This window comes from Eumetopias jubatus, unplaced genomic scaffold, assembly GCF_037043125.1.
Source record: "Eumetopias jubatus isolate StellerSeaLion01/CBP00866 unplaced genomic scaffold, mEumJub1_p1.0 scaffold_9, whole genome shotgun sequence".
Lineage (NCBI taxonomy): Eukaryota > Metazoa > Chordata > Mammalia > Carnivora > Otariidae > Eumetopias > Eumetopias jubatus.
In genome coordinates, this window is record NW_028274815.1 from 66,547,035 (window position 1) to 66,573,027 (window position 25,993).

The 25,993-nt window shown below is 45.1% G+C and overlaps 1 protein-coding gene across 3 annotated transcripts in view; it reads right to left on the bottom strand.

Annotated features, from left to right (window-relative positions):
- SPTBN1 (spectrin beta, non-erythrocytic 1) overlaps positions 1-25,993 on the bottom strand; it is a 140,755-nt gene that overhangs the window by 97,945 nt on the left and 16,817 nt on the right. Inside the window, exon 1 of one of the 3 annotated variants that reach the window (XM_028103772.2) lies at positions 9,783-10,340. The exons of 1 other annotated variant lie outside the window; for it this stretch is intronic. In XM_028103772.2, the coding sequence (XP_027959573.1) occupies positions 9,783-9,891 (109 nt within the window). In that variant the 5' untranslated portion in view covers positions 9,892-10,340. Of the gene's footprint in view, positions 1-9,782; positions 10,343-25,993 lie in introns of those variants that run through there. One more of the 3 variants, XM_028103773.2, reaches the window with a different exon arrangement.

Sequence of the window (25,993 nt, forward strand, 5' to 3'; positions counted from 1 at the left end):
GGCCCACCAGGTACCAGCGAATGTGACAGTTCCTGTGGAGAACCTCACTTACTCTTTTTACTATTATTTTTATTTTTAAAGTGGGCTCCACACCCAGCATGATGCCCAACGTGGGGCTTGAACTCATGATCCTGAGATCAAGAGCTGAGCTGAGACAGATGCTTAACCAACTGAGCCACCCCGGTGCCCTGAACCTCACTTATTCTTAGGACAAGCTTACTTCGTAAAAGTTGTATTACCCTCATCACAGAGATGAGTGAACAGGCTCAGATTAGTAAAAAGATGGCCCTGATCTGGAAAGCAATTTGGCAGTATTTGGCAAGAGGCACAGAAATAACCATATATGAAAGTTTATGATATAATGTTAAGTAAAAAACAGAAACAAAACAAAAATGGAATCTATATAATGATTATAAGGTTAAATTATACCTGCATATAGGTAAGAACTATCGAAAAGTTTAAATCTGCTCGGATTGCAGGATCTTTTTTTTTTTTTTTTAAGATTTTATTTATTTATTTTAGAGAGGGAGAGCACATGAGCAGGGGGAGAGAGAATCTCCAGGAGACTCGACGCTGCTGAGCGCAGAGCCCTGAGCTTGATCCCGGGACCCCAAAATCATGACCTGAGCTGAAACCAAGAGTTGGACACTTAACTGCGCCACCCAGGCACCCCAGGGATTGCAGGATCTTAAACTATTCTTTCCTTTGAAGGTGTCATAATTTGGCTATGAAATAATTATTACATGAGAATAATTTTGGACTAATATAAAGAACTAGAAATTTAACTTTGCCCATTAATAATGACCATCAATCCAGCTGTGGTAAGAACATCATCTGAGTGGCCTCTTTAGTCCTACTGCTTTCATTACTTGTGCCCTTTCCATCAGGAAGGTTCTGGAGTGGTGCTACTTGAGAAGAGAAGTAACTTATCTCCCCCATCCCTTTTCTTTCTTCTTGAAGGGGCAAAAACTTCCAGCCAACAAGTTTCAGCAGGTGCTTTTTCTCCCCTATCTAATCAATACCCACTAATTTTAAAGCTTCACCTGCAGACTCACAGGAAATGAGCACTTATCAAGTAACAGATATTTAGTGTATTTTAAATCCACTTTTACAGCCATACCTGAAGGCGCTGCTAGGTGAGTATATAAAAGGTTGAAGTCATAAAGCAGGTATGGACTTAGCAAGACTCTACTTCCCAGAACACCATACTAAAATTCTGTAATTTTGTAATTCTCCATTAATACCAAATGGGTAAATGACAAGAAATTGTGCTTTAACCGCACCAATTTCAAAAACTGCAGGATTAGCAAGTAGGAAAATCCCAGCCAAATTCTACAAAGATTTACAAAGCTAGGAATTAGCCAACCATGCTTTTAAAGCCCTGTTATCTCCTAGGGTAATACTAAACTTTAACTCTTACACATTTAGATACGAGAGTATTTTTATAGTTACTTTAAAATGCTCTAGTTTACCTAAAAGAAAAAAAAACCCACGAAAATCTTACCTTTACTGCAGACTTCCTAAAAAAACACATAAACTTTAAAACCTCAGGAAGGTCATAACCTTTCTGGGACTATTTCCCTCTCTGCTCATCGGGGTAAGGAGGCAAGTAGAGATTATTTCCAAGGCAGCACTTCTTACACTTGAACGTGCATACAAACCACCTGGGGATCTTATTACAACTAAGTTCTGACTCAGTAGATCCGGGGTGGGTTTGAGATTCTGGACTTGAGATTTTTAACAAACTCCCAGGTCATCTGCAGACCACACTAAGTAACCAGGTTCAAAGTACCTTGCAGTTCAAATTTCGAGGAGTCTATGCTGTTTCTAAGTTTGTCACCTTACAATTCAACAGCCTCCCAACTGGTCTCCAGCCTCTCTCTTGACCACTACCCTCTAAAGCAATCATCATACTAAGTAGTTGGACACACCGTTCTTCGGAAGGAAAAAAAAGTCAGAACAAGTCACTCTGCTATCTAAAATCCTTCAGTGGCTTTCCACAGCGAGACTTACCTCTGAACTCCTTAACCTGATTCCAGGACCACACGTCCTCTGGCTTTTCAGTTATCCTTCTAGGACCTCTCCGACCTGCCCTTCCTGGCTCTGCACTCTATAAAATACTCTGGCCACCCTGAACCTGCTCCACTTCCCCTACCCTGGTCCCACACCTCTTGGTTCCCTACCTTGGGTCCCTAACCTGGAACAAGTTTTTTGTACACTTGCTTCTATTCCTCTGTAAGCTCAACCAGCATTTCCGGCATTGCTGAACACCTTCTCACACACTTCCTAACTGGGGACAGTTCTCATTGAAAAGCAGGCAATCACCAATTTTTTGTGAATAAACAAAAAGAACAAAAAAGCAAACCATCTATCTTTAAAATCAGTTTTATTTTATTTCTTCGACTCTTCCTGCTCTAAAGTTGCCCAGATTAGTGACCAACAATGGAGCTTTTAAATGGCAAGTCCTGGGGCGCCTGGGTGGCTCAGTCGTTAAGCGTCTGCCTTCTGCTCAGGTCATGATCCTAGGGTCCTGGGATGGAGCCCCACATCGGGCTCCCTGCTCAGCAGGAAAGCTGCTTCTCCCTCTCCTACTCCCCCCTGCTGGTGTTCCCTCTCTCGCTGTCTCTCTGTCAAATAAATAAATAAAATCTTTAAAATAAAATAAAATAAAAGGCAAGTCCTTTGCACCCATGAAGTGGTTTAACAGCTGCCAGTTCTAATTAAGCCAATCTGGCAAAGATTATTGAAGAAAAGTGCTTACAATGCCCTTATCACTTATTTCATCTGTCATTAGTTTTTCATAGCTGGCGGCCTAACAACTGACAGAAACTTGTCAGGCAAGAGGGAGAAAAGACACCAAAACCTAAAAACGGCTGAGACCTACCAGACTGACTGTGCAAACATGCACAAGTGTGATTCCAGCTGTGAAGAGAGGTGTGCCTGTAAAGCTATCGTGAACTGAAAACTTGAAGCTTTGTCACTACTCGTGTCATGTTCCAGAAGAGGGGAAAACAAACCCTGAAGTCCATATTTAAACTGCTGTGCCATACTGGACTTCTTACAGTTCATCCATATATAGTTTTCTTTAAAAGAAAATACGATGATGGAAACAATAACCACACTTGACATTTTTAATAGTACACAGATGCTTTCAAGGGAGCATCATATAGACTATGGCATTTGCTGTTCAACGCAACCCTGACGGTAAACCTGACAGGTATTCAGGTAAGGAAGCAGCCCAGATCTTCAGATATCCAGGACAGGGCCGTGGCCAGGTGCCACTTGCCTCCCTTCCAGATACCAAGTTGTGGGGATTTCTGTTTTTCAAGTGAAATGCAACAGATTCTTTACTAAGAACCTAAATGGAACAAACGAGACACCTTACTGAATTGTCCACAGAAGCTGAAAATACTATTATCTTTTTTTTTTTTTTTTAAACTTAGATCTTTCTGGATTGGTCTTCCCACCAATTCGGTGGGCAACTGGGACAGGTAATTAGCACCTCTGGCAGATGAGATGGCTGAGGCCTGCAGATGTTAAATGGCTTCTCTAATTTCAAGGGAGAGAGGCCATTCCTGACTCATTAAATGCCTTTTCGACTATTAATTTTACTCTAAACATACTTCTTCACAACTCTTCATTCCTCAATAAATCAGAATATCTGGTCCAATTTAGGAGTGACTCCCATTAGGAGTCAGTTCCTCCCCATCTCCCTCCCTCACCCCCAATCACCAAATCACAAAGATTGTAGGAATGATCCAATAAGGGAGCATTTCTCAAACTTGAGTATGCACCAGAGCCACCTGGCAGGCTATAAAAACACCAACTGCCGGGCCCCACCCCAGAGTTTCAGAAGTCAGGCCTGAGAATTTATATTTCTAGCACATTCCCAGATCACACTGATGCTGCCAAGAACCAATGCAATAAAGCAGTCCATAATAACAATTTCATTTATTTACTCTTTAACAGACTTGGTAACTGCTATCTGTCAGACAGGTTATATCAGACTTTTGTCTTTATGCCCCTAAACTTTGTGAAATGTAGAAAAAAACCCAAAAAGGTAAATCAATGGTAACCAAAAGTAGTGTGTGAAAAATCACAAAATGAACAAGTGCTTCAACTTTAAATCTTACAGGAAGGGAATCCAAGCAGAGATTCTGACCTCCCCTCCTTCTGGGAATACTTAGAATTAAGTGGCACCTGAATTGAAACTCAGAAAGTAATAATCCTGACTGAAAAAGTAATTCCCGGTGCAAGAAACCTAAAGAGCAGGGTCTCGAGGGCAGGAAAATGCAGGGTAGGTCTAGGGAATCCTGAATACTGTTGAGGAAGGAGTATCAGGAGCAGGCATTGGAATGTCAGCTGGAGCCAAATCACCATGGAGTCAAATCCCAAAACTTTCTGCACAGAGCTCTAATGAGCGCCCAGCTTTAGGGAGGCCCAAGTGTTGCAGGGGAGGGGTAGTTCAGGAAACCAAAGAAAGAGACTAAAACGGAGGGAGATGCAGTGGAGCAGACCCCTTTCCAGGCCCTAGGCATATGAAGAGGTGACAAGAATAGAGTCATCAGAAAGCTTCCTTAGCAGTCTGGTCATTCAGTCCCATTTCAATACTCTAAGAAAAATGGTCTCTTTCCCTCAAAGGGAGTTAATCCATCACCTCCTCTTCTTCCTAGCTGGCCTCCAACAGTCCTTTTAACGGACATCCATGTCAGACACTGGATTTAAGCTAAAGGAATCAGTATTCCCTTGACTGTTAAGAGTTCCTGGCCCACCAAAAACTGAGAACACCGCATGTCCAGAAATCTGAGCGGTCCTGAGCTCTTTAATTTTCCATGCCACTAGAAAGTATTCATGATATCTAGGGAGCGGGTGCTATGGCTCAAACCTAACCCACACTTTGTGGTCCTAGAAGAGATCAAATTTGCAGTCAGAAAACCTGGATTTTGGAGATGTAACCTCATACCAATTGATTTTAACCCAATGACCCACTTATTTACCTATAAAAAAACAAGTATCTACCCCAGAGAATTATTATTAATACTAAATAAATGCACACTTATTTAGAACTTACTATGTACTAGAGCCCATGCTAGGTACTTTGAATAATCTCATTTAGTTAATTATGCAAGATGATACATATTAAAGTTAAGTGCTGCACATATTAATAGTAATTATTATTATCACTACAGCATTCAAAAAGAATTCTAATTCACAAACCTGTTAAGAACTTCAAAACTGTGAGCTGAAACTCTGGTAAACTGGTAAAAAAGATATATATATATATTTTAAAGATCTTTATTTATTTATTTGAGAAAGAGACAGAGATAGTGAGAGAGGGCACATGAATGGCCAAGAGAGGGAGAAGCAGGCTCCCCAGTGAGCAGGGAGCCCGATGTGGGGCTTGATCCCAGGACCCTGGAACCACGACCCGAGCTGAAGGCAGATGCCCAACCAACTGAGCCACCCAGGCGCCCCCAAAAGATATATATATTTTTTTAAGTTGGTGACTTGTGCCGCAAAGTTATCTGGGCTTAGAAAAGCAACAGTATTGGCAGGTATCCAGACCAAAAAGCCAATCTTTTATGTTTTCATTAAATCCAGAAATGCTCTTAAGTTCTTGGCCCTCACCCCCAAATAAGAGTTATCATTTGTCACCAAATCTTTCACTGTAACAATGGGAAATATTTGAAGGCTAATACTTTATATCTAAAACCTTTAAAAGTTTCTTCATGACAAGATGGAGGTGTAAGCCCAGTAATCTTCTTTCTATAAGGTTTAAGACATTATGCAAGACAAACACCTAGGTACCCTAACAAACTGGCAAGTTCTGAAAAACTTTAGAATAAATTTTCTTCACAATATGTGGGGACAAGACCAGCAATATTTTTTCCCTGAGAGAAGAAACTAGGACCAAAAAAAAAAAAGGCAACAAGGCAACTCTGATAGCATGTAATAAACTGCTCTGTAGTCTCCATGTCCCACCACAGACAGACTACTCCCTCTTTCTAGACAGTGGGACAAGGTCATTTAGCCAGAACAGCTAAGAAAAAGCACCTTCTCCAGAAATACCAGGTGCTAGACGTCAGGGTTAGGCTGCAAAGAAGGCAGAAGTTCATTTTGATGCTTTTCAACTAGATCCTGTCTTCATTAAAACTCCACTGCCCGGGCCAAGAGAATCAGTGCTCTCCTGGAAGCAGGTAGGCAGGAGAGAGGAATCAGGTTAGGGTGCCCATTTCACAATGTAACCTCATTACTGTTGTTATTATTAGTATTGTCATTATTACAGAAACAAAATAATATTAATATCTGTAAGTCGAGGAGAAGGTTAGAGAAGCACAATGTGCAGCCTGAGCTCAATAATGCCTGTGACCCCGGTCAAGCTATGTGTCTTCTCATCTTTAAAATCTCACAGATGTGTTATGAAGATAAGATACCATATATAAAGCTCCTACTAACATGTCTGATACATGGTAAGCACTCAATGAAACCTTTTTCCCACCAACCCCAACAGAGGAGACAGAAGCTTTATGGAATAACTGGAATATGAGCAGTCTTAAAAATTTATAGGAATGACTACTATAGGTAAATGGATAGGTGGGGCATTTGAGGCAGAAGGCAGACAATGAAGCCAAAACCCAGGGCTTGGTTTTATGAAGAGCTGTAAGCCTGCCTACCTGGAAGACTGGATTGGAATTAAAAGCCCAAAAAGGAAGTCCTTGGGGTAGGGCCATTTGGGGGAGGGTGCAATGCCAAGTTAAGGAGTCTGGAATTTAGTTTACACCTTAGGCACAAGCAACAGCTTCTGACTACAAGAGCAGCAATATTCTCCTATAAAGAATTAAGCTGACTGATTGGAAACTGGAGAAAAGGTATCATAAACCTGTTACTACAAACATTTTTTATAAACACGTGAGGTTGAGTTTTTTGTTTCGGCATTTCTCTCTTATGTAAAAAAGAAAAAAACTAATCCAACTTTAAAGTACATGTACAGGCTCTGAGGAAGGTGGTAACTTAATTTTGCAGATGAACAATTTGAAAGAGACAAAGCATGCACTCTGTGTCTGTTAGGTGTGCTGGGTGTTGGTGGTTAACTTCTGAAGCCATCAGAGGCTGAAGGTCCTGTCTCTTGTCTTATGCCAGGAGCACTAATGTGAAAGACATCACTCCGCATCTCAGTCCCCTAAATCAGATTGTAAATAAGTCATACTTATTTGCTTACTATCTAAGGAGACCCAATACATTTTAATATCATACTTCCCTTTGCTGGAACATCATATCTCATCCCCTGGCCCCTCTCGAAATTTTTAGGATCCAGTGTGAAAATATTTGAAATCTGCAAAAATGCAGAAATATCTCCCACAAAATCACAGTACTCTTGGACTCTCAACATAGACGCTAAATGAATAAATTCATTTAACGGGCATTTAAAAAAATCAATTCAAAGGACCACAGTTTATCAGTATTGGGTTAAAAGTGCTAGGAAGGATGATACTCAGAAGAGTAAAAAAAAAAAAAAAAGCAGGGGGAGGGGCAGCTTTGGAGGTATGTATAAAATTAAATCAGATGATATAATCTACACATTATCAAAGATGTGGTGGTTGGAAGAATGACAAATACAAACTGGGGGTAGGGATGGGAAAGGTTTTAGCAAAAATTCTCCCTAAAGTTGCTTAAAATGCCATCAGTTCCATTTGTTTCTAAGGAGGATACCATGTTTGTAATTCTCTTGGGATCCACCATACTTGAAAGTTAATTCACCCTTTCTCAGTTCCTCAACATGGGTGGTTTTCTACTATAGAAATACCAACACTAAACTTGTGTAACTCCTAAACCACAATATGTAGAAATAAAAAAGTTATCTGAAACTACATTAGGGAGCAAAAGTCATTTAAAAAGAAAAAAAAAAGCTACCACACAAAATGTGAAGCCCACCCTTTTTGAAGGGATTTCCTTGAGAAACAGTAACCAGGCAAAAATATCAGGGGAGCATGGTGATTTTTTAAATTTAAATTTTCCTCTATCCAGAGAGGACAGTTTAAGACATTTCCTGTGGGTATGCTCCACCCTTCTCAGTGAGCAGTTTTACAACCATCCTCAAAGCTTTCAGGTAACAGCCTTTTGTTACGGGTGGGCCTGTGAGTACACTACCCCCCACACCTTCTTACATCTTCTCCTTGGCTTTGCATTTTTTCTGAGACTACAGGAGTGGGCTGACTGGACACTGGTAATAGGTCTTCTGATCAAGGATCCACCACTGGGGTGCTTTCTCCTCGACGGTATGACACAACGAAGCAGGGAGACTCAGTGATGTTTACTAGAGGTGCATTCTGAATTCTCAAAACCTAAAACTGTGGGGCTTCCAGCAGAGACCCAGAAGATAACAGACACACCACCATTCCTCCCTTTACCATCCGCAAACTCCCCCTACCTCCCTGCCCCCCCACCCCAAATTTTCCCAAAAACGCAAATTCCACCTTCAAAGAGCTCAGAGAATGAAGCAAAGACCAACCATTCCCTGGAGGAAATGGAGCTTCTTCTTAGCTAACTGCCCCAGGAATGCAGCACAGACTAGCCAATGTTTAAAATCACGTCCTGTTCTGCCTCTTGTTTTCCAGAAAAGTGTCACTCCTGTCAACTCTTTCACAAGACAAATAAACCTGTGAATGAAATATATCCTCCCTCCCCTTCCCAATGAAAACATTCTAGGATTGAGCTGTGCTTCCTTCCTTCCTCCTCCTCACGGGAACCACACTGGTGGCACTGAGAAGCGTTAAAATAAGAAACACAGTGTGTGAAGGCCACTTTTTCACATTAGTTAGAGCCATTCCTGGCCTACTACTGATTCCAGGGGTTTCCAAACGGAAGGAGTTCTGTTTTCAGTTATGAGCCCTTTTTTCATGTACAAGCTCTGAGAAACCTCCAGCCAGGCCTGCTGGTAGGGCAGGGACAGCGGAGGGCTGCAGGGGCCACCCCAGCAGTGGGCTGCAGGCCCATCATCCCACACACTACTGCACACCCATCATCCCACACACTACTGCACACAGGACCCCGCTCTCCATAAAAATATATGCGATAAAATACTGGATTCATTCAATTATTTGAGACTAATACAGACGCCAAGAAACCTGTAATTGATCCAACTAATCCAACCCATAGCATTGGAATGACAATAACTGGCTTTCATTATAAATTACATAGCCTACTAAATTGATGGGAAGGCTCTTCCCAACACAATACATCAAAAGAGTTAAAATTAGGCTTTGGAATCAAAACTGTAATTTACCCAAGGCTTAGGAACAAAAAGACCACTCCCTCCTCCCCCTTGCTATTGTTCTACAGGACTGGGTGTCGAGCAGTGCACTTTACACCTTTAGGATTCCCAGAGGTAAGAGGCTGGGGGGCTGGGAGACAGAGGCGACCCGGAATCAAACGCTTGCATACTAACAGGCCTATTAGCATTGATCCACTGAGCTGCAAAGATAGCTAAAAGGCCAGAAAATGTGTACTCAGTGGGTAGCAGATACCTGACAACCGAGAGCCAAAAGGATGAGAGAGAGAGAGAGAGAAAGGGACTCCAAATGGTGGCTTTTCTAGAGTAGAGTGAGAAACTGTCTCCTTTAAGGAGTGAATGGGGTGCTCGCAGCCAACCAGAGGCTTTGGGGCCGGGCCGTGCGGCGGCCCGTCTTCATTAGGGTCACGTACCATATGGCACAAATAAAATCTCGGAACCCCCGTAGGCACAGCCCCAGGGCAGGCCTGGCCTTCGGGAGGCGGGGGCTTACCTTGTAGTTGCTTGAATCTCCCTTCCAGCTGGTTGTAGTTGTAAGGCACCTGCCCCGTGTAAGCTGGCGACAGAGGCCCTGAGATGCTAGACGTCCTCTGCAATTCCATTATGCCCGGCGTACCGCCCTGGCGGGCTACGCGGTGGAAATCCCGCTGCGGCCCCCTCCTACCCCCATCCAACACACAGCAGCTTCCGCACGACTTGGCTCCCGGCCCCGGTGAAAAAGGCTGGACCTTAGGCAAGCCCCATTCCGGTCTGGAAGTCCAGCAGGCGGATCTGATAGGAAGTTGGCTGGAGAGTCCACCCTAGCGCGGCCAGGAGTTACCACTCTGGGAATCTAATTCCTTGTTGCTTTCCTTCCTTTTGTGGCTCCCGACTAGAAGCTTGAAATAAATCACCGAGGAGGGGCGGGAGGACGGAGGGAAGGAGGTGCAAATCCTACTTTAAATTTTTTTTTAAATATGGCCAATCCTAAGCATGCCCGGGTCGCCGAGCCCAGGAGCTCGCGGGAGCAGTACACACACCTCCTCTCGGCTGCCCGCGGCGGCCGCCGGTTTGTAATTTAATCAGGAGCCACTCTCCGTGCGCTGGGCGGTGATGTCACCTGATTAGCATAACAGCATTGTAGAGGAAACGCAGGCTGTACCACGAGGAGGGGCGCGGGGGAGGCCGGCCGGCCCGCGGCCCCCCCACCCACAGGCGGCCCCGGCGCGGCCCGTGCCGCCTCCACCGCCCCGGAGACGCCGACCCCCGGGCCCGGCCCAGGACGCGCCCGCCGCGGTGGTACCTTCCCAAACAAAGCTGCTGGAATTACAATCTTTTGTTGAGAGCCTCATGTAACGGAAAAGTCTCCGATTACTATCACACGAAAATAAGGCGGCCCGGGAGGGTGAGGAGCCCCGCAGGTCCCCGGCCGCGCGGCTCACCCATTGCTCTGCGTCTGCGGAGATAACGCGGGCACGGGGGCCGCGCACCTGGGTGCGCGCGGCGTCCCCACTGCGCGGGCGCCAACCACGCGGCGGCCGACCGGCCGGCCACAGTGTAAAAATGAGACAAAGTCACTCTGGGCACTGTGCAGGGCCACAGCGAGGGGAGGTGTAAGTTCAGCGCACAGAAAAATCTCAACAGACTTCTGCGGCCCTCACGAGATATTTAGCGGGAGGTTTGTAACAGTGACCCTGTAAAACGAATTCAATGCTAGATTTACGGGAGCACTGATTTGCAAGGCATTGTGGGAGAAAGGTACACAGGTAAACACCTCAAGGATCTCTGGCCTGAGGAGTTTACGAACGAATGGGGAGATAAAAGAACAGAAATTACCCTCAAATCCTAGTTTGATTTGTAAAATGAAGCTCCTGAACTTTTGGGTTCTTGAAGATATTAAAACATTCCTTAATTTCTCCCACCAATCTCAACCCCCCCAAAAAAAAAACCTCTACAGAGAAAAGAACAGTGATCAAGGTGTATTTTGGGGAAATAACTGACCCTAGTTTTTTCCTCCCACCTTCTACAACTAACTGTGGGCAGACAACAAATCACAAATTTGGCTTTTCCAACATGGAGCCCTGCAGCATTACTCATTGAGTAAGGTAATTTCATTCCTAAGGGATTCCAATCTGCTCTAAAGAGGTGGGCCTCCACTCCAGGATTACTTTAGTCCCCAGGGCACTTGTAATTCAAGCAACTGCATCCTGTCCCGAGCTAGAGTTAAAACAAACCCAAAGTCTAGCTAGCTGTTCAACTGAGCAACTCCCATTCCTAACATCTACAACAGAGGCTTTTAAATACACCCAGTGTCAATCTTTAGCTTTCTAAAGCCAGGGCCAGGATTTGAAGGCATTTCTCACCATCCAGGATGTAGAGTAAGCCCCTTTAACTACCCACAGCTGCAATTCACAATGCTGACAGGAATGTGGCAAAATGTGGGGTTACTGGAAGAAGCAACGGACGAGGATTCTCAAGACCTGAGTTTCTAGTCCTGGCCAAGGCTCTTAATCACCTATGACCTTAGAAGAAACCCTGGATTCTTTCTAAACCTCCCCTGTCAGACAGGGATAATTAATACCTACCTCTACAAGGTCAGTGAGGGAATGATGTGAAAATACCCTGACAACGATCGTTCTATTCAAAATAGGAATGTATTTTTCAAAATACCTCTTACATATTTTCCCCCACATACCACATCAAAGCTACAAAAAGTAGAATGGAGAATTTTCTCAATTAAGATCTTAACAGGCCTATTAAATGCAGTGTATATTAATATTAAATACAGTATATATTGATATTAAAACATACTTCACTACTAAATATGAAGTTTTAAGTCTCTTAAGTGTCCAGCTGTGGGCCAAGACAATGAGACTGCAAAGTGCTTGCCAATTTACAATGCTTTATTTTTAATCTTTAAGCCACTTAGTGAATAGAGTATGAGTCACCATTCTTGGAGTCTCCCTTTCAGCTTCCTCTGGTATGGGGAAGTAGGTGAAATAAGCTTTCTAATTAGCCAGGTTACGTACTAGGTGATGGGGTTAGAGGCTGGGATTAGGACAGCCACACTCAATAGTAAAGAGCAGACTCAGAACAAGCCAGGCAGAGTGAACACATGCCAAGTATTGGAAAGAAAGGTTTTGAGGCTGGAGAAGGGTTTAATAACCGTGCAGGGGCAGGAGGTGAGAAGTGAGAATCTGTTTGCTGTGATGGGGCAGGGGAAGAAGAGGACTCATCTGGCCACCTCCAACTCAGCAGTGGGGAGGAGGTCCAGGAAGGCCAGAGGCACTCATTCTTTAGTCCATTCAGTATTTACTGGACGCCAACTGTGTGTAAGGTACATTGCCCAGTGGAGGATTCAGAGATGACTGGGCGAGTTCCTGGCCAAAGGAGATGGGACAAATATGCAAACAGTCCAACACCAGAGAAACAGATAGGGGCTAAAGGAGGAGAGACACAACTGCCTAGGAAGACAGGCAGAAACAACTCCAGGAGGGACTGGCATTGTGACCAAACCTTGAAACACAGGTAGACTAGCAACAGGCTGGGAAAGGGGGAAGCCTCCTCTCCTGGGGAAGGGTGGTTGGGACGTAAAGGCACCAACTGTACTGTCCCAGGAACAGCACCAGCGAGTGCTACCCTTTGATTGGAGCATGAGGGACTGTCAGGCAGGACGGAAACCCTGAGGGAACTAAGCCTGGGCAGGAAACCACTGGAGACTTTTCAGCCAAAGGAGGATGGGGTCTGGGTTGGGCTCTAGGGAAGAGTAATCTGGCAGTGGTCAGTTAGAATGGGTAGAAAGGAGAGAGACTGAAAGCAGCAAGGTCACTCAAGTGGTTACTGGAGTTCTCCAGGTCAAAGGACTAGTCAGTGTGAGGCAATAGGAACAAAAAGGAACAGACTGATGCAAGAGTTAATCCATAGGACTCTGGTAACCAACTGTATATGGGTGGGAGGTTCAAAGGCTACGGTTGCGGAAGACTCTGGGGTTTTTAGAGCTGGCTGCAGGGTGGAGGGAAGGATTGAACATTTCTTTATGGATACGCTGAATCTGAGTTACCTGCAGCACCAAGGGGCGACAGGTCCAGAAGCAGTCAAGGAGATGGAGGAGGAGCTCAAGGCTGAGGATAGAGTCCCATGCACAGTGAGAGAGACTGTAGTGGGCTTAAACCTGGGAAGGAAGGTAAGAGGCAAGTGGCTGCGTACAGAGCCCTGGGGAAGGCCAGGGTCTGTGAGGAAGAAGAAAAAACAGTGGAGGTACCAAAGAGGTATGGAATGACAATCCAGGAGAAGGAAGAGATACTCGAGGAGGAATGGGCTTAGGATGACATCATGTGTTGCAAAAAGAAGGAACCAGAAGTCAGAGAAGATGTGATCCAGTATGTGAATGAGGAGGTCAGTGGGGGTAATAAAAGCTGAAGTGAGGCTACCGGGAACGAAAGAATGAAGAGCAAAGGGAAGAAGAGCAAGAAAGTAGAGGTGGTGAATAGAAATGAAAGGAGCAAGGGAAGGGGCTCTGGGCCACGTCCAGCTGAGCATATCCTCTGTGCACAGGTCTTAGCCCTGAACTGGCACAGGTAGGAAAAGACCCGTGGGAAAATGGCTTAAAGGTATGGGTGGGGCAGCCAGCCTTAGCCAAGAGAAGGTACCCTTACCTTCAGAGGCAGGAGGGAAAGGACAGGGACATTGTAAGGAAGAAAAGAAGAAATTTAAAGGAATTTACCCAACTCTAACCTAATAAAACAAAAGACCATGGGTCCTACCCACAGTTTATCTGTAGTGCTCTAAGAAGAATATATTTTCTCAAGTGACTAAACCTATGAGGTAGGTATTAGGTCCATTTTGCAGACAAGGCAACTGAGATTCAGAGAGGTACCATGCCTTGCCCCGGGCCCTACAGCTGTTGAATGGTAGAGCCACACCTGGACCCTAGACTGACCAAGGTTAGCCCTGTTTACCCCATGTATTTAGAGCATAATATCAGCTTACAAGATTTTCAGAAAAACCATAAAAAACTGGGTAAGTGGTATCAGGATACCTAAAACCCAAGCAAGCCTCCACAGAAACTTTGGCAACACTTAGTTGGGTCAGGAACAGGCACATTTTCAGCTAATTCACATGGAAGTTGCTACTTTAAAGGTTCTCTTGTTGTGAATGGATTTTGTTTGGTCTTGTTTGGTTGGGTTTTGTTCCTTTCCTCATACTTGGACCTATACACTAAGATCCTATATGATTTAGCATGTTGCATGTGAATGGAAACACTAAGCAATGAGATTAAGCCTGTATTTGTCCCAAGAGGCTTTATGAAGTCTGAGAGATTAAAAAAAAAAAAAAAAAAAAGAGAGAGAGAGAGAGAAAGAAAGAAAAAAGACAACGCTTTCCCTGCATCACAGCAAGCTTGAAAGCATAAACTATGGAGTGTTCATTTCCTGAACATCTAAACATTAGCAAGATTGCGATGCTTCAGAGAGGATTGCCAACGTGCTAAGATGTTATAGCATGTGTACACATTCAAGGACTTGAAAAACCAACCCAAGAGCTGGGAAAGAAGTGATGGGAACAGGGGCATCTGGGTGGCTCAGTCAGTTAAGCATCTGCCTTTGACTCAGGTCATGATCCCAGGGTCCTGGGATTGAGTCCTGCATCGGGCTCCCTGCTCGGCAGGAAGCCTGCTTCTCCCTCTCCCACCACCCCCTGCTTATGTTCCCTCTCTTGCTGTCTCTGTCAAATAAATAAATAAATAAAATCTTAAAAAAAAAAAAAGTGGTGGGAACAGGGAGGGACAGAACACAATGAGGTTTCACATATAAACTGTTGTGCCAAATTCTCTGCCCTTTCCAGATCTGCCTTTCCTTCATCCGGACAACAGTTGGAGGACCACAGCCCTTTTCTCCTGAGCGTTTCTTTATAGGAAACCAAAATAATATTACTAAAATGTGTGGCCAGATAGAGAAGCAGGCTCCAAATCATGCCGGTGCATTTATGCTCCCCAGAGCTAAGGCTTATGGGATCTGTCTCACCTCTCCGCCCACCCACCCACCCCCTTCTCCAACCAGCCTCCTGCCCGCTTCTCGAAGTCTTGAATCCTTACCTGTGGGCATTCTTTTTCTGCCTCCCCTCTACCGTATAATGCCCTGAGAGCCTCCCACCCCCTAACTATCTAGTTACTGCTGCCCTTTCTCCCAAAGCCTGCCTCCATTATGTGTATTCTTAAAAACCCATCCCTTATTCAAAGGGAACTGCCCCACGTACCAGGAAGCTCAACCAACTAACCAAGCATATCACCATGAAATCCAGTCAAAACCAGAAAACAGAATTACCTGAAACCTTCTTCCCCTGCCCTCCCGAAAAGGACAATTTTCAACAAGTCCCACCGTCAGAACACATCCCTGACACTAGTGTTTCTGTTCACGGCTAGCTGCCCGCCACCCTTCCAGAATGTCTCCTTTCTCCCCAGTGGCACCGCACACACAGGGCCCACAGCCTGGGCAGCGCGAAGCAGTCAGCAGTGCTTCCTCACGACCACGTGGCTCCTGAAGATCAGGGCCTAGACTGCTTCTCTGCTTACTCCCAGAGCATCACCCACGGAGCATCTGGGTCAGGGTTTAGAAGAAGAAAGGCGCTTAAAGGCTGACGTGGAATCTAGGCATCTGGCTCTGCTGCTTTCTAACTCCGTGATTCCCTGAGCCTGAAAAGTTGGCACAACAGGACCAACTTCATAGAGCTGTTGTTATCACTGAGATAAATGCTTAGGAAAGAGAAATGTTGGGAAGATAGCCGCACTCTCTGTGCAGCTATGGTTACTCGTCTTTAAACTCCTCACAGAGAAATTTCAAAAACTAATTCTACCCCCATCTTTGGCCACCAAGGTTGGCCTACTGGTTGGAGGATGTTGCCGGTTTCCTGTGGAATCACTAATCTCAGGCCAGGGACCTGAGCGGGTACCCCTCTGGATCTCTAAACAAGGGCAATTCAAATGGCAAGACCAGTCCTCCAGCTGGGAGATACTCACAAAACCCCATTCTCTTCTGTCACTCACCCCATTTTATACTGGGAAAGGCATATTCAAAATCATATTTCCTAATAAAAATAAAGCAGTAACACCTCAGAGATAATAAGAATACAATATTCACTATGAAACGAGTTACAAAGGGCCTATGTTTTTACAAAGGCCAATGTTTATTTGAGGTGGGGCTAATCAGATTTGAGAGTTCAGGATTTAGAATACCTAGACAAAAAATTAAAGGGAAGACTAAAGGTATTTTTCATCTACAGCAATTGCTCTCTCTATTCCTGAGATACGGATTTTTTTCCCCTCTCTCCCATAAACACACATACAAACGCACACCTTCTACAAAATTATCTAGTTACATGGCTGCATCTGAAATACCAGGGCAAATCTAATTCCCATTTATATCTTTTTTTTTCTGCTTCTTGTTCAGCTGGTCACAGCAGAATTGAATACAAAGTACCTGACATCTCTGCTGAGAAGGAGAAACATGGCAAATTACACTCAGTAACAAGTACCCAAGGCCCTGGGGAAGGAATGCAGTTTATTGAATTTTCTACCCGGCCAAACCTTATCCCTGCATTCTTATCGCATCTGTTATCTGCCCATGCAAAGCTTCCCTGTATGGGCAAAAGAATGCCCCAGTCCAGAGGCCCCACCTTTGGCAAACAGGTGTTGCTATGCCTGTGAATAGAACACCAGCCAGAGCCAAGACTGGGCTCCTCTGCTAGAGGCTGAGTGGTTCAAAGGAAAAGAACATCTGAGGAATGCAGCTGGGGCCAGGCCTGCTCTTGCCCAGGATGTTTGGTCCTGCTTCCCACCTCCAACATGGAGGGAAAAGGCTGACACACAGAGGTGTTCACAGCCACTGGGCCAGAGTCTTACAAGGAAGCAGACGGGGCAGTGAGAAGATGCCGTTTCCTGGTGGGAAAAAACTGGAAGACAGGAGATACAGATCTACTCTTTGTGAAAACAGGCCTCTGGACCCTGCCCTCAGGTCTTCATACCCATGTTACCTTTTCCAGAAGCTTACCAGAGACTGGCTTTAGAAAAGAGCAGATTAAACAGCCCCCCCATCCCCCGCCCCAGGGGGAAGAAGGAAGAGGGAGGGGAGGGATGCAAACCTCATTGTCAAGGCACAGGCCCCATACCTCCCGGGCTCCAGGGAGTCAAGGTCAACCAGTGTACATGTGCTCAGGCCCATCTGGGAGCACAGACCACACTGGAGGGACCTGCAAAGTTATAAGAAGTTATTTCTGCGCAGGCACTTTCAACCTAGCTAGGAAAATAGGTCAGACCAATGGACAGACGGACAGGGACACACGCACACACAGTAGCATGTAACAATGAAGAACAGTGACAGTTACAAAAGTACCGTTCCCAATGGATCAACAACAGCACCTCTCTACTTGGCTGAGATAAAAACAGAGCAGAGCGGCATTTCTCCCACACGAATACTCTGTGGCTATATTGTCTTATCTGGATTCTCATGTGGCTCCTAGCCAAATCCCTGCCAACAAGTGCCACAGCAACAGGAGAGTGTAGGTTACTGTGTTTGTTAATTACGGGTGGGGGGGCATTACTTCTTCCTCGTTGAAGTGCGGGTCCCAATTACCCAGCTGGAGGGCTATGGAACATGGGGTGCGGCCCTGGCATGTTAAAATGTGAAATATTTTAAGGGTGCAGTCATTTCTTCCTCCTCAGCACCCGAGCTTCTGCCAATCTCTCAATGAGATAACACAGCCTCCTTCCCACACAACTTTGCTAGGCAGCCACTCGCTGGGCACAGGCCCTGAATAATTCATGGTCAGCCCGGTCACTGAGGAGCACCAAGCCCACCAGCTGCCATTAACTGGGAGGCCAGCCCCAGACCTACTATGAAAGAATTACCAACTGTCAACTACCTCTGAGACCTTCTCTGCAGACACCAACCACTCTTCCCACTTTTCTCCTCCCCGTTCCCACCAGATCCAAGTGCAACTTTTCCTCTAGGGAAGACAGATGCCGAGTACTGGTGGCGGGAGGAGAAAGTGATGTCCTCCAACAAAAGCACGGTCAGGGCGTCTCTCCCCCACTCAGGACACTGAGATGACACGGGCGAACGACCGGACACTGTGCCTGACACGACAGACGCTCAATAATGCCAGTCCTCGTCTCCTCCTCCTTGTCCCTCTGCTTCAGCCAAGCTTGAGCCACATCCCACCGCCAGTTGTGGCCCTTCCCATCTCCACACCTCTGCTCCGGCTGCTCCCCTCCTCTGTCGGAGCTCTCTCCACCCTATAAGCCAAGCCCAAGGCAAGGCGTCCCTCCTCCAAGAACAGTTCCGAGGTTATCCCAGCGGACATGACTACTCCTTCTCAGAAACCCTATACCCGCACCATCAGCCCCCCGCCCCCGCCTGGCACCTCCTGTGCCCTGCCCTAGAGTATTGCTTTTCTTGTGCACCCGTCTTATCAGCCTCATTAAAATAATGGAAAGTGCACCAGTTACGGACTTGAGAGAAGTGGAAAATGGGACTCCAGTCTCAGCTTTTGTCACTGACTGGCCTTGTGACCCTGAGCCAGTCCCCTGGCTTCTCTGATTTTCTCCCTAAAAACCAAGGGATCCGAAATCCAAGAAAACCTCGAAGGTCCTCTGGATATGAGGCTCTTGGAAATACATCACAACCTGTTTTCGGGGAGCTGCAAGTCTCGGATAACCTTCACTCTGCATCCCCCAGCCCAGTATCCTCTACGAAGCAACTGTTCAAAAACGCCTCAGCTGTTCCAGAAGCCTGAACACTGAACAGAAGCGTGAACAGAGCAAAGGCTCTGTGAGGGAGATGGCACCATTCAGAGAACTGCAGGGCCTACTCCACCTTCCATAACACTCCTGGGTCTACGTGTTAATCCTTCACGAAAAGAAGTTGAGAGCTCTAACTCCTCAGGGGTGTCAAGAAGGTCCCTTCCAAAATTTACCCACCTAAGCCAACCATTTCATTTACAGATTAGAGGCATGCCCAGAGACAGAGTAAGTTACCGCAGGCCAGAAATTAGAAAGCAGGCTTTCTGAATTCCTGCTGCCTTTCATTTCTAGGGCAAACCAGGAGCTGAGGACAAAGGAGGTGGCAGGCATTTCTCAGAGCTCTCTGTCAGGGAGGTGGGCCCAGGGCTCAAAATCAGGAAAAGCCCATCTTCATCCCCTCTCCCATTTCACCTTCCAGCTTCCAACACCAAGGTGGAGCCAAGAGGCTCCTACTAAGTGGCAGATGACACTTATTTTCCATGTTCTCTGATGTCCAGCATGTCCCAGCACAGAAAGAATGAAGACCCACACCCTGGTACTGACGATCCTATCTCACAGACCAACACAGAATCAAATACAGTGTCAGCCCCAGGAAACTCTCAGTTTTCTGCATTGGACTTTTCTTTATAATTCTTAGGATGTTCTGAGGGAAGTTTACTTAGGAGGCATTTTTTTCAAAAAAAAATCATCTGACAAATGGATTCATTGATTTTAACTAGAATTTTAATGACAGGTAAGGAGTGAAGTGAGCTAAGAGAGAGACTAAGCTCTTTTCTGAAACCTGACATGTTCATCTACAACCGCCTCTCCATATGCCTTTTATTACCATTTCTATCACCCTCTTAATTACCATCTAACCAGGGAAAAACATAAATTGTGACCACGATGGTGCCTTTCTCCACTACACCTTATTTTTATAACATAATAAATGCTTCAGTAAAGAATGTGGAGAAATTGGAATGCTTGTGCACTGCTGGTGGGAATGTAAAATGGTGCAGCTGCTGGGGAAAACGGTATGGAGGCTCCTCAGAAACTTAAAAATAGAAATACATATGATGCAGCAATCCCACTTCTGGGTATATATCCCTTCCCCCCCCCCAAAACCTGAAAGCAGGATCCCAAGGAGATATTTGCACGCCCATGTTCACTGCAGCATTTTTCACAAGAGCGGAGGGGTGCACAACTCAGATGTCCACTGATGGATGAATGGATAAAGAAAAGTGTGGCATAAACACACAACAGAATATTACTCAGCCTTAAAAAAGAAGGCCATCCTATTCCAGGCCACAACATGGATGAACCTGGAGGACGTCATGCTAAGTCATTATGAGGACATCATGAAGTAAGCCAGCCACAGAAAGACAAGTACTATATGATTCCACTTACATGCGGTATCGAGGTAGAACTCAAGGAAACAGAAGGCAGAATGGAGGCTGCCAGGAGCTGAGGAGAGGGGGCCATGAGGGGTGGTTCAGTGGGTACAGAGTTTTGGTTTTCCAAGATGAAGAAGTTCTAGAGATCTGCTACCTAACATTGTAAATATAGTTAACACTACTGAACTGTACACTTAAAAATGGTTAAGATGGTAAATTTTATGTGTTCTCTACAATTGAAAATAATTTTTAAAGAAACCATTTTACTGAAGAGTCAAGGGGAATGCAGTACCGGGTATGGGGACAAGCAGCAGGTCTAAAAGCTATGTGGTCTGTGTGCGTGACTCCGAAGCTCAAACGTTCTCAGAGGCTATCGACCAACACACTGATCCCCCTCCAAGCCCACTCTTCAACCCTTGAGAAAAAAAAATCTTTATGGGGATCATGCCAACTCTCATTTTTATATGTATTAAAAAAAAAAGGCCTAATAAATTAGTTACTGATTTCCAAACTGAATCCAAGCCTCACATCTGTGCACAGCACTGTGGTAAACTTCATATACCACTTAGCACTAGGATCAGGCCTTAGCATCTCCACAAGTCCAACCTCCATGAAACTGTTCAAAAACGTTCTTTTTCCAGTCAGCATCTCTGAGATTGAGTCCCCAAAGCACAGAAGCAATCAATTGGCAGTTTAGGAATAGTGAGTAGCAAGACAGAGTACTTAAACGGGAGTGTGCACATTGACACACTTTGGGTGTGTATGTGCACACGGGCCCACATGTGCACAGGATCGCCTTGGTGCATATTAAATAAACCAGCTGTCCTTACTCCTAAGGTTTTACAATACTCTAGCATCAACTACCCTGCAGTACTTATATTTGCCCACCCAGCTAAAGAATACTGATGTCCTGTCAGTGTGGGCACATAGTTTTCTGTCAAGAATAATTTTAGTGTAGGGGCGCCTGGCTGGCTCAGTTAGTGGAGCATGTGACTCCTGATCTCAGGGTTGTGAATTTGAGCCCCATATTACAGGTGGAGATTACTTAATAAATAAAAGTTTAAAAAAGGAAGAGTTTTAGTGTAATAAGGGCTTATGAAGCAACAGACCAAGGTTCTTACTGATCAAAATGTCCTTGTATCCTATTAGATGATGAAAGGGCAAATGGCAAAAATCATTACACATGAAAGGGGTCTGTAATTTGAAGCGATTCTAATCAAAGATCTGGTAACACTCTATAAGAATCTGCATTTCTGACTCATCAAACATAAAAAGGTAACAAAAACTTCACGAGCGCCTAGGGCTTGAGTCTGAGTCACACACCATTTCTTATTTCCTGGAGAAGGACAAAGGTGGCTATCATCCTTACGCCCATGCACAGTTTGCTTCTCACTGCATACACAGAAACCACCAGGAAGAGGCCCAAACTCACCTTGGTAACAAGAGGATGTTAGCCCGCTAACTGCCCAGGAGCTTACACACAATCTCAGAGGTGTAAGAGACCTTGGGATCTAACCAGCCTGCCCCCTCATTCTACAAATGCGGGAACTGAGGCTGGGAGTTGGAGGATTTCTCTCATGTCTCCACTAGCCAGGCCCAGCGGCGCTCAGATGTCCTAGCTGCAATAACAGTACCCACAATGGCCTGCTGTCTGAAGCCACTTCCTATAAATACCATAAAAAAGCTCCACGACCCAGGGCCGCCTGGCTGACTCAGTTGGGAGCACACGCGATTCTTGATTTTAGTGTTGTGAGTTCAAGTCCCACACAGGGTGTAGAGCTTATTTTAAATGAACATTCAAATGAACAAACAAAATTTTTTTGAAACTCTGTGACCTAAAAAAAAGAGTCTTCCCGGGACGCCTGGGTGGCTTAGTCGGGTAAGCGTCTGCCTTCGCTCAGGTGATGATCCCAGGGTCCTGGGATCGAGTCACACAATCAGGCTCCCTGCTCAGCGGGGAGTCTGCTTCTCCCTCTCCCTCTGCCTGCCGCTCACCCTGCTTGTGTGCTTGCTTTCTCTCTCTCTCTCTCTCTCTGACAAATAAATAAATAAAATCTTAAAAAAAAAAAAGTTTTCCCTAGATAGTAGGCATGTTACATAACGTGCCCAGCTAATATCTATCACTTGGTAGGGTCTTTGGATACCTTCATTTATTTAATTTTATCCTTCCTAAAAATGAAAAAACACTTGTTTTTTACCCACCAACAGTCATATCTAGGATTAAGTGTGTCTTTCCATATAAGACAATTCATTCTGTATCTTTTTAATATACTATTTGACACAGATAAATGGCCTTATTTTTTTATAGATAGGTCACTTAGGCCTCCCTTTTTAAACTGGTCACATTTCGCTTGTGCTTGACCCAAACAAAAAGAAAAAAACTCTGTAAAATATCAGATTCTTAACTCTGCTTTCCTGTTAAGTACAGGTAATGTGTGTCCTATTGGGAAAAGTTTTAAAATAAGCTCAATCAGCACTGATGTCACAAATGAGTGTTCATTACTTAAAACCAAAACACAAAAAACTATGCTCTTAATTTCTGTTCCTCCAACCATTTTCATCTTTTGAGTTTACTCAAGGGGTCTCAGTCTTACTTGTGACTCTCTAATATGGAATAACTGTAGGGAGAGAGGTACAAGATATTTCCCCCAATGAATTAAAGGGCATTCAGAGACCTACAAATACCTATTCGAAGGAGAGCAACTTCCAGTAGAGTTAGAAAAGGCAGGCCAAAGATAGGTATCAGAGGCTTTCAATTACCGCCGTGGACCACAGGAGCCTCTGATTTATATTAGCACTAAAGCAGGCAGGCTGGGGCAAATAACCCAGTTCGGAAAACCTCAGATTGAAATCTGTAAAATGGGGGCTAATGCCCCCTACTAAAGACTGTTAATATTATAGTAATATTTTTATAATCTTCTCCAAGATGAAAGTGACACACAAATTTTAAGTATTATAAATAATCCCACTGGAAATCTGGTAATATTTCTTCTTTATTATCCCCTGATACCAAGCTACAGCTGTCTCAACAAGGAGGAACATGCAGGAAAGCTAAATAACCCCCACGAAGGACCAGCCCTCTTCCAGTCAGAGCCAGCCTGTTCAACTGGGATTTTCTGTGCTAAGCATGTCTCTCTTCCTCCAAGGAACACAGGTCTCTCACTCCTATCCCGGTCTCTCTCTCTCCCTCCCATCTTGGCTATTTGCAGGGGGAGGGTGGGGTGGGGAGTAACTTCTTAACCTCCGCTCCAAGAAAAGTTTTTAAATATTTTTACTGCACTTGCCCCCTGAATCATTCTCTCAGTAAATGTTTAGAGTTGTGATCATTTTAATGAGCATGGAGTATAAACATAAAACAGGTCAATGTAAGAGAAGATGCAAATGGGCAGAACATAACAGGTTTTGTTTTTTTTTTAATTAAGAAAATGGAAGTCTTTTTCAGTGCTTTTCCGGCCCCCCAGAAGGCCTGAGGGTCACACATGCCCTATAAAAACCACAGCGATCAGCCACAGGTCACCACTGTCTTTAGGCCACCAGAACATGTGCCCTTTGAATGTTCCTGCTTTCCCCCCTCGACTTCTCCTCTTCCACCTTGCATTAATATAATCTTTCTCAGTATGGAAGGCCTCCTTGCAGGAGGAGAGAAGAACCCTCTCTTCAGAAGGTTTCTTTTCTTTTTTCTTTTTTTTTAGGGAGAGCAAGCCAATGCAGGAGGGGCAGAGGGTAAGAGAGAATCCCAAGCAGTTTCCAATGCTCAGCAGTGTGGAGCCAGATGTCGGGTCTGATCTCACGACCCTGAGATCATAACCTGAGCTGAAATCAAGAGTCTTAGATGCTTACCTGACTGAGCCACCCAGGTGCCCCCAGAAGGTTTATTCTCATAATGAAATGTTGTAACGAACACCTCACACACATGCCTACTGCGTACAGACATGGAGCTCGGTGCCTTCCACATTATTGGAAGATCTCTCAACAATTCCACCGGGTAGACTTTACGACTCTCATCCTATAGAACTTGCTCACCACTTTATAGCTGGTAAGTGGTAGCACAGGGATTTAATCTTGGACCCCAGGCCTCTAAAGCCGTTCTTCCTTTCTCAGCATCAGCCCTGAGATGGACAGTCATGGATGGCTGAATGCAGACCCCTGCAACACTGGGTGCTCAGGCCCTAGGGAGACTGCAAACATGCATCCAGAGAGGCAGCCTGAGAGAGCTTTGGGGCCCATACAGTTTCCAAATGCTGGAGAGGATGCAGACTAGTATGAGCTCAGGAAAACGTGATATAATCCTGAAAATTAGAGGCCACGTGATAGAGAAAAAAAACCCCAAAAACCCAACAGTGGCCTGCTTTGCAGATTCATGACCAATATACCCAACACAACCCTCATCTACCCCAAGTATCTGGCAACCAAAAGAAAAACCTGGCAAGAGGCTTTTATTTACATAACCAAAACCAAACTCATGCTCCTCCCTCCTCCTGTTCCTGAGCTCCACAGCCCACTGGAGAGCAAATTCCCGGGATTCCACCTCAACAGTTAACGTCCTTGCTCTCTCAAGCCCTTTGCCATTGCCCCAGTTTCAGGGCCTCTTCCTGTCTCTTCCCTGTACAAACATGTCTCCTAATAGGGCTCCCCCGACACAGAAGTCCAGTGCTGTCAGCGGTTCTCAGGTTAAGTCACCAGGGGCTTCAGGACCCCTGAGGGTAGAAATCTAGAGGAGACCACTCAGTTTCATTCAGGTTGGCTCCAAATTTGCCATTTAACATAGTGAGGTAAGAAATTAAATTCCATTTGAAAATACAAATTCTCCTGAGCTAAATGTTGAAAACCAGTGGCCGAAAGGATAAAAGCTGAACTCCTCGGCATGGCATTCAAGGCCCTCCTTGTCTGCACGTCAAGTTTTACCTTGAGCTCCTTCTGCACTTCTGCACACGGTTCCCTGACAGAGCCAGGCACCATCACGCCATTCATGGCACCATTTGCTTAGCTTAAGACTCCCTTCCATCTACTGACACTGCCTCTCCTGTGAGAAGTGAGACTCTTCTCTGCTGACCACAGACTTGTGTCCACTTCATCACCTATCTCTGTATTTTTTTTTAAGATTTTATTTATTTATTTGCCAGAGAGAGAGAGAGCATGAGCACAAGCAGGGGGAGGGGCAGGCAGAGGGAGAAGCAAGCTCCCCGCTGAGCAAGGAGCCTGATTAGGGGCTTGATTCCAGGACCCTGCAATCATGACCTAAGCCGAAGGCAGACGCTTAACCGACTGAGCCACCACCCAGGTGCCCCCTATCTCTGTATTGCTACTATTAATCACAGTACCTGGTAGGTGCTCAATAAAATTTCACTTAGTCATTCACTAATAATGAATGAAACAAAAAATCAAATACCACCTTACTCATTTAATAATCATGATTCACACAATTTAAAAACAGAGAGGCCACTTTGATGTCCTTTAAATGCACCTGCTACCACAGGGTTTCCTGTTAAAAACTAATTAGTAGATCAATAGTAGCATTTTGAAAAAAATGGGAGAGAATACAAAACATCATAGCATCTC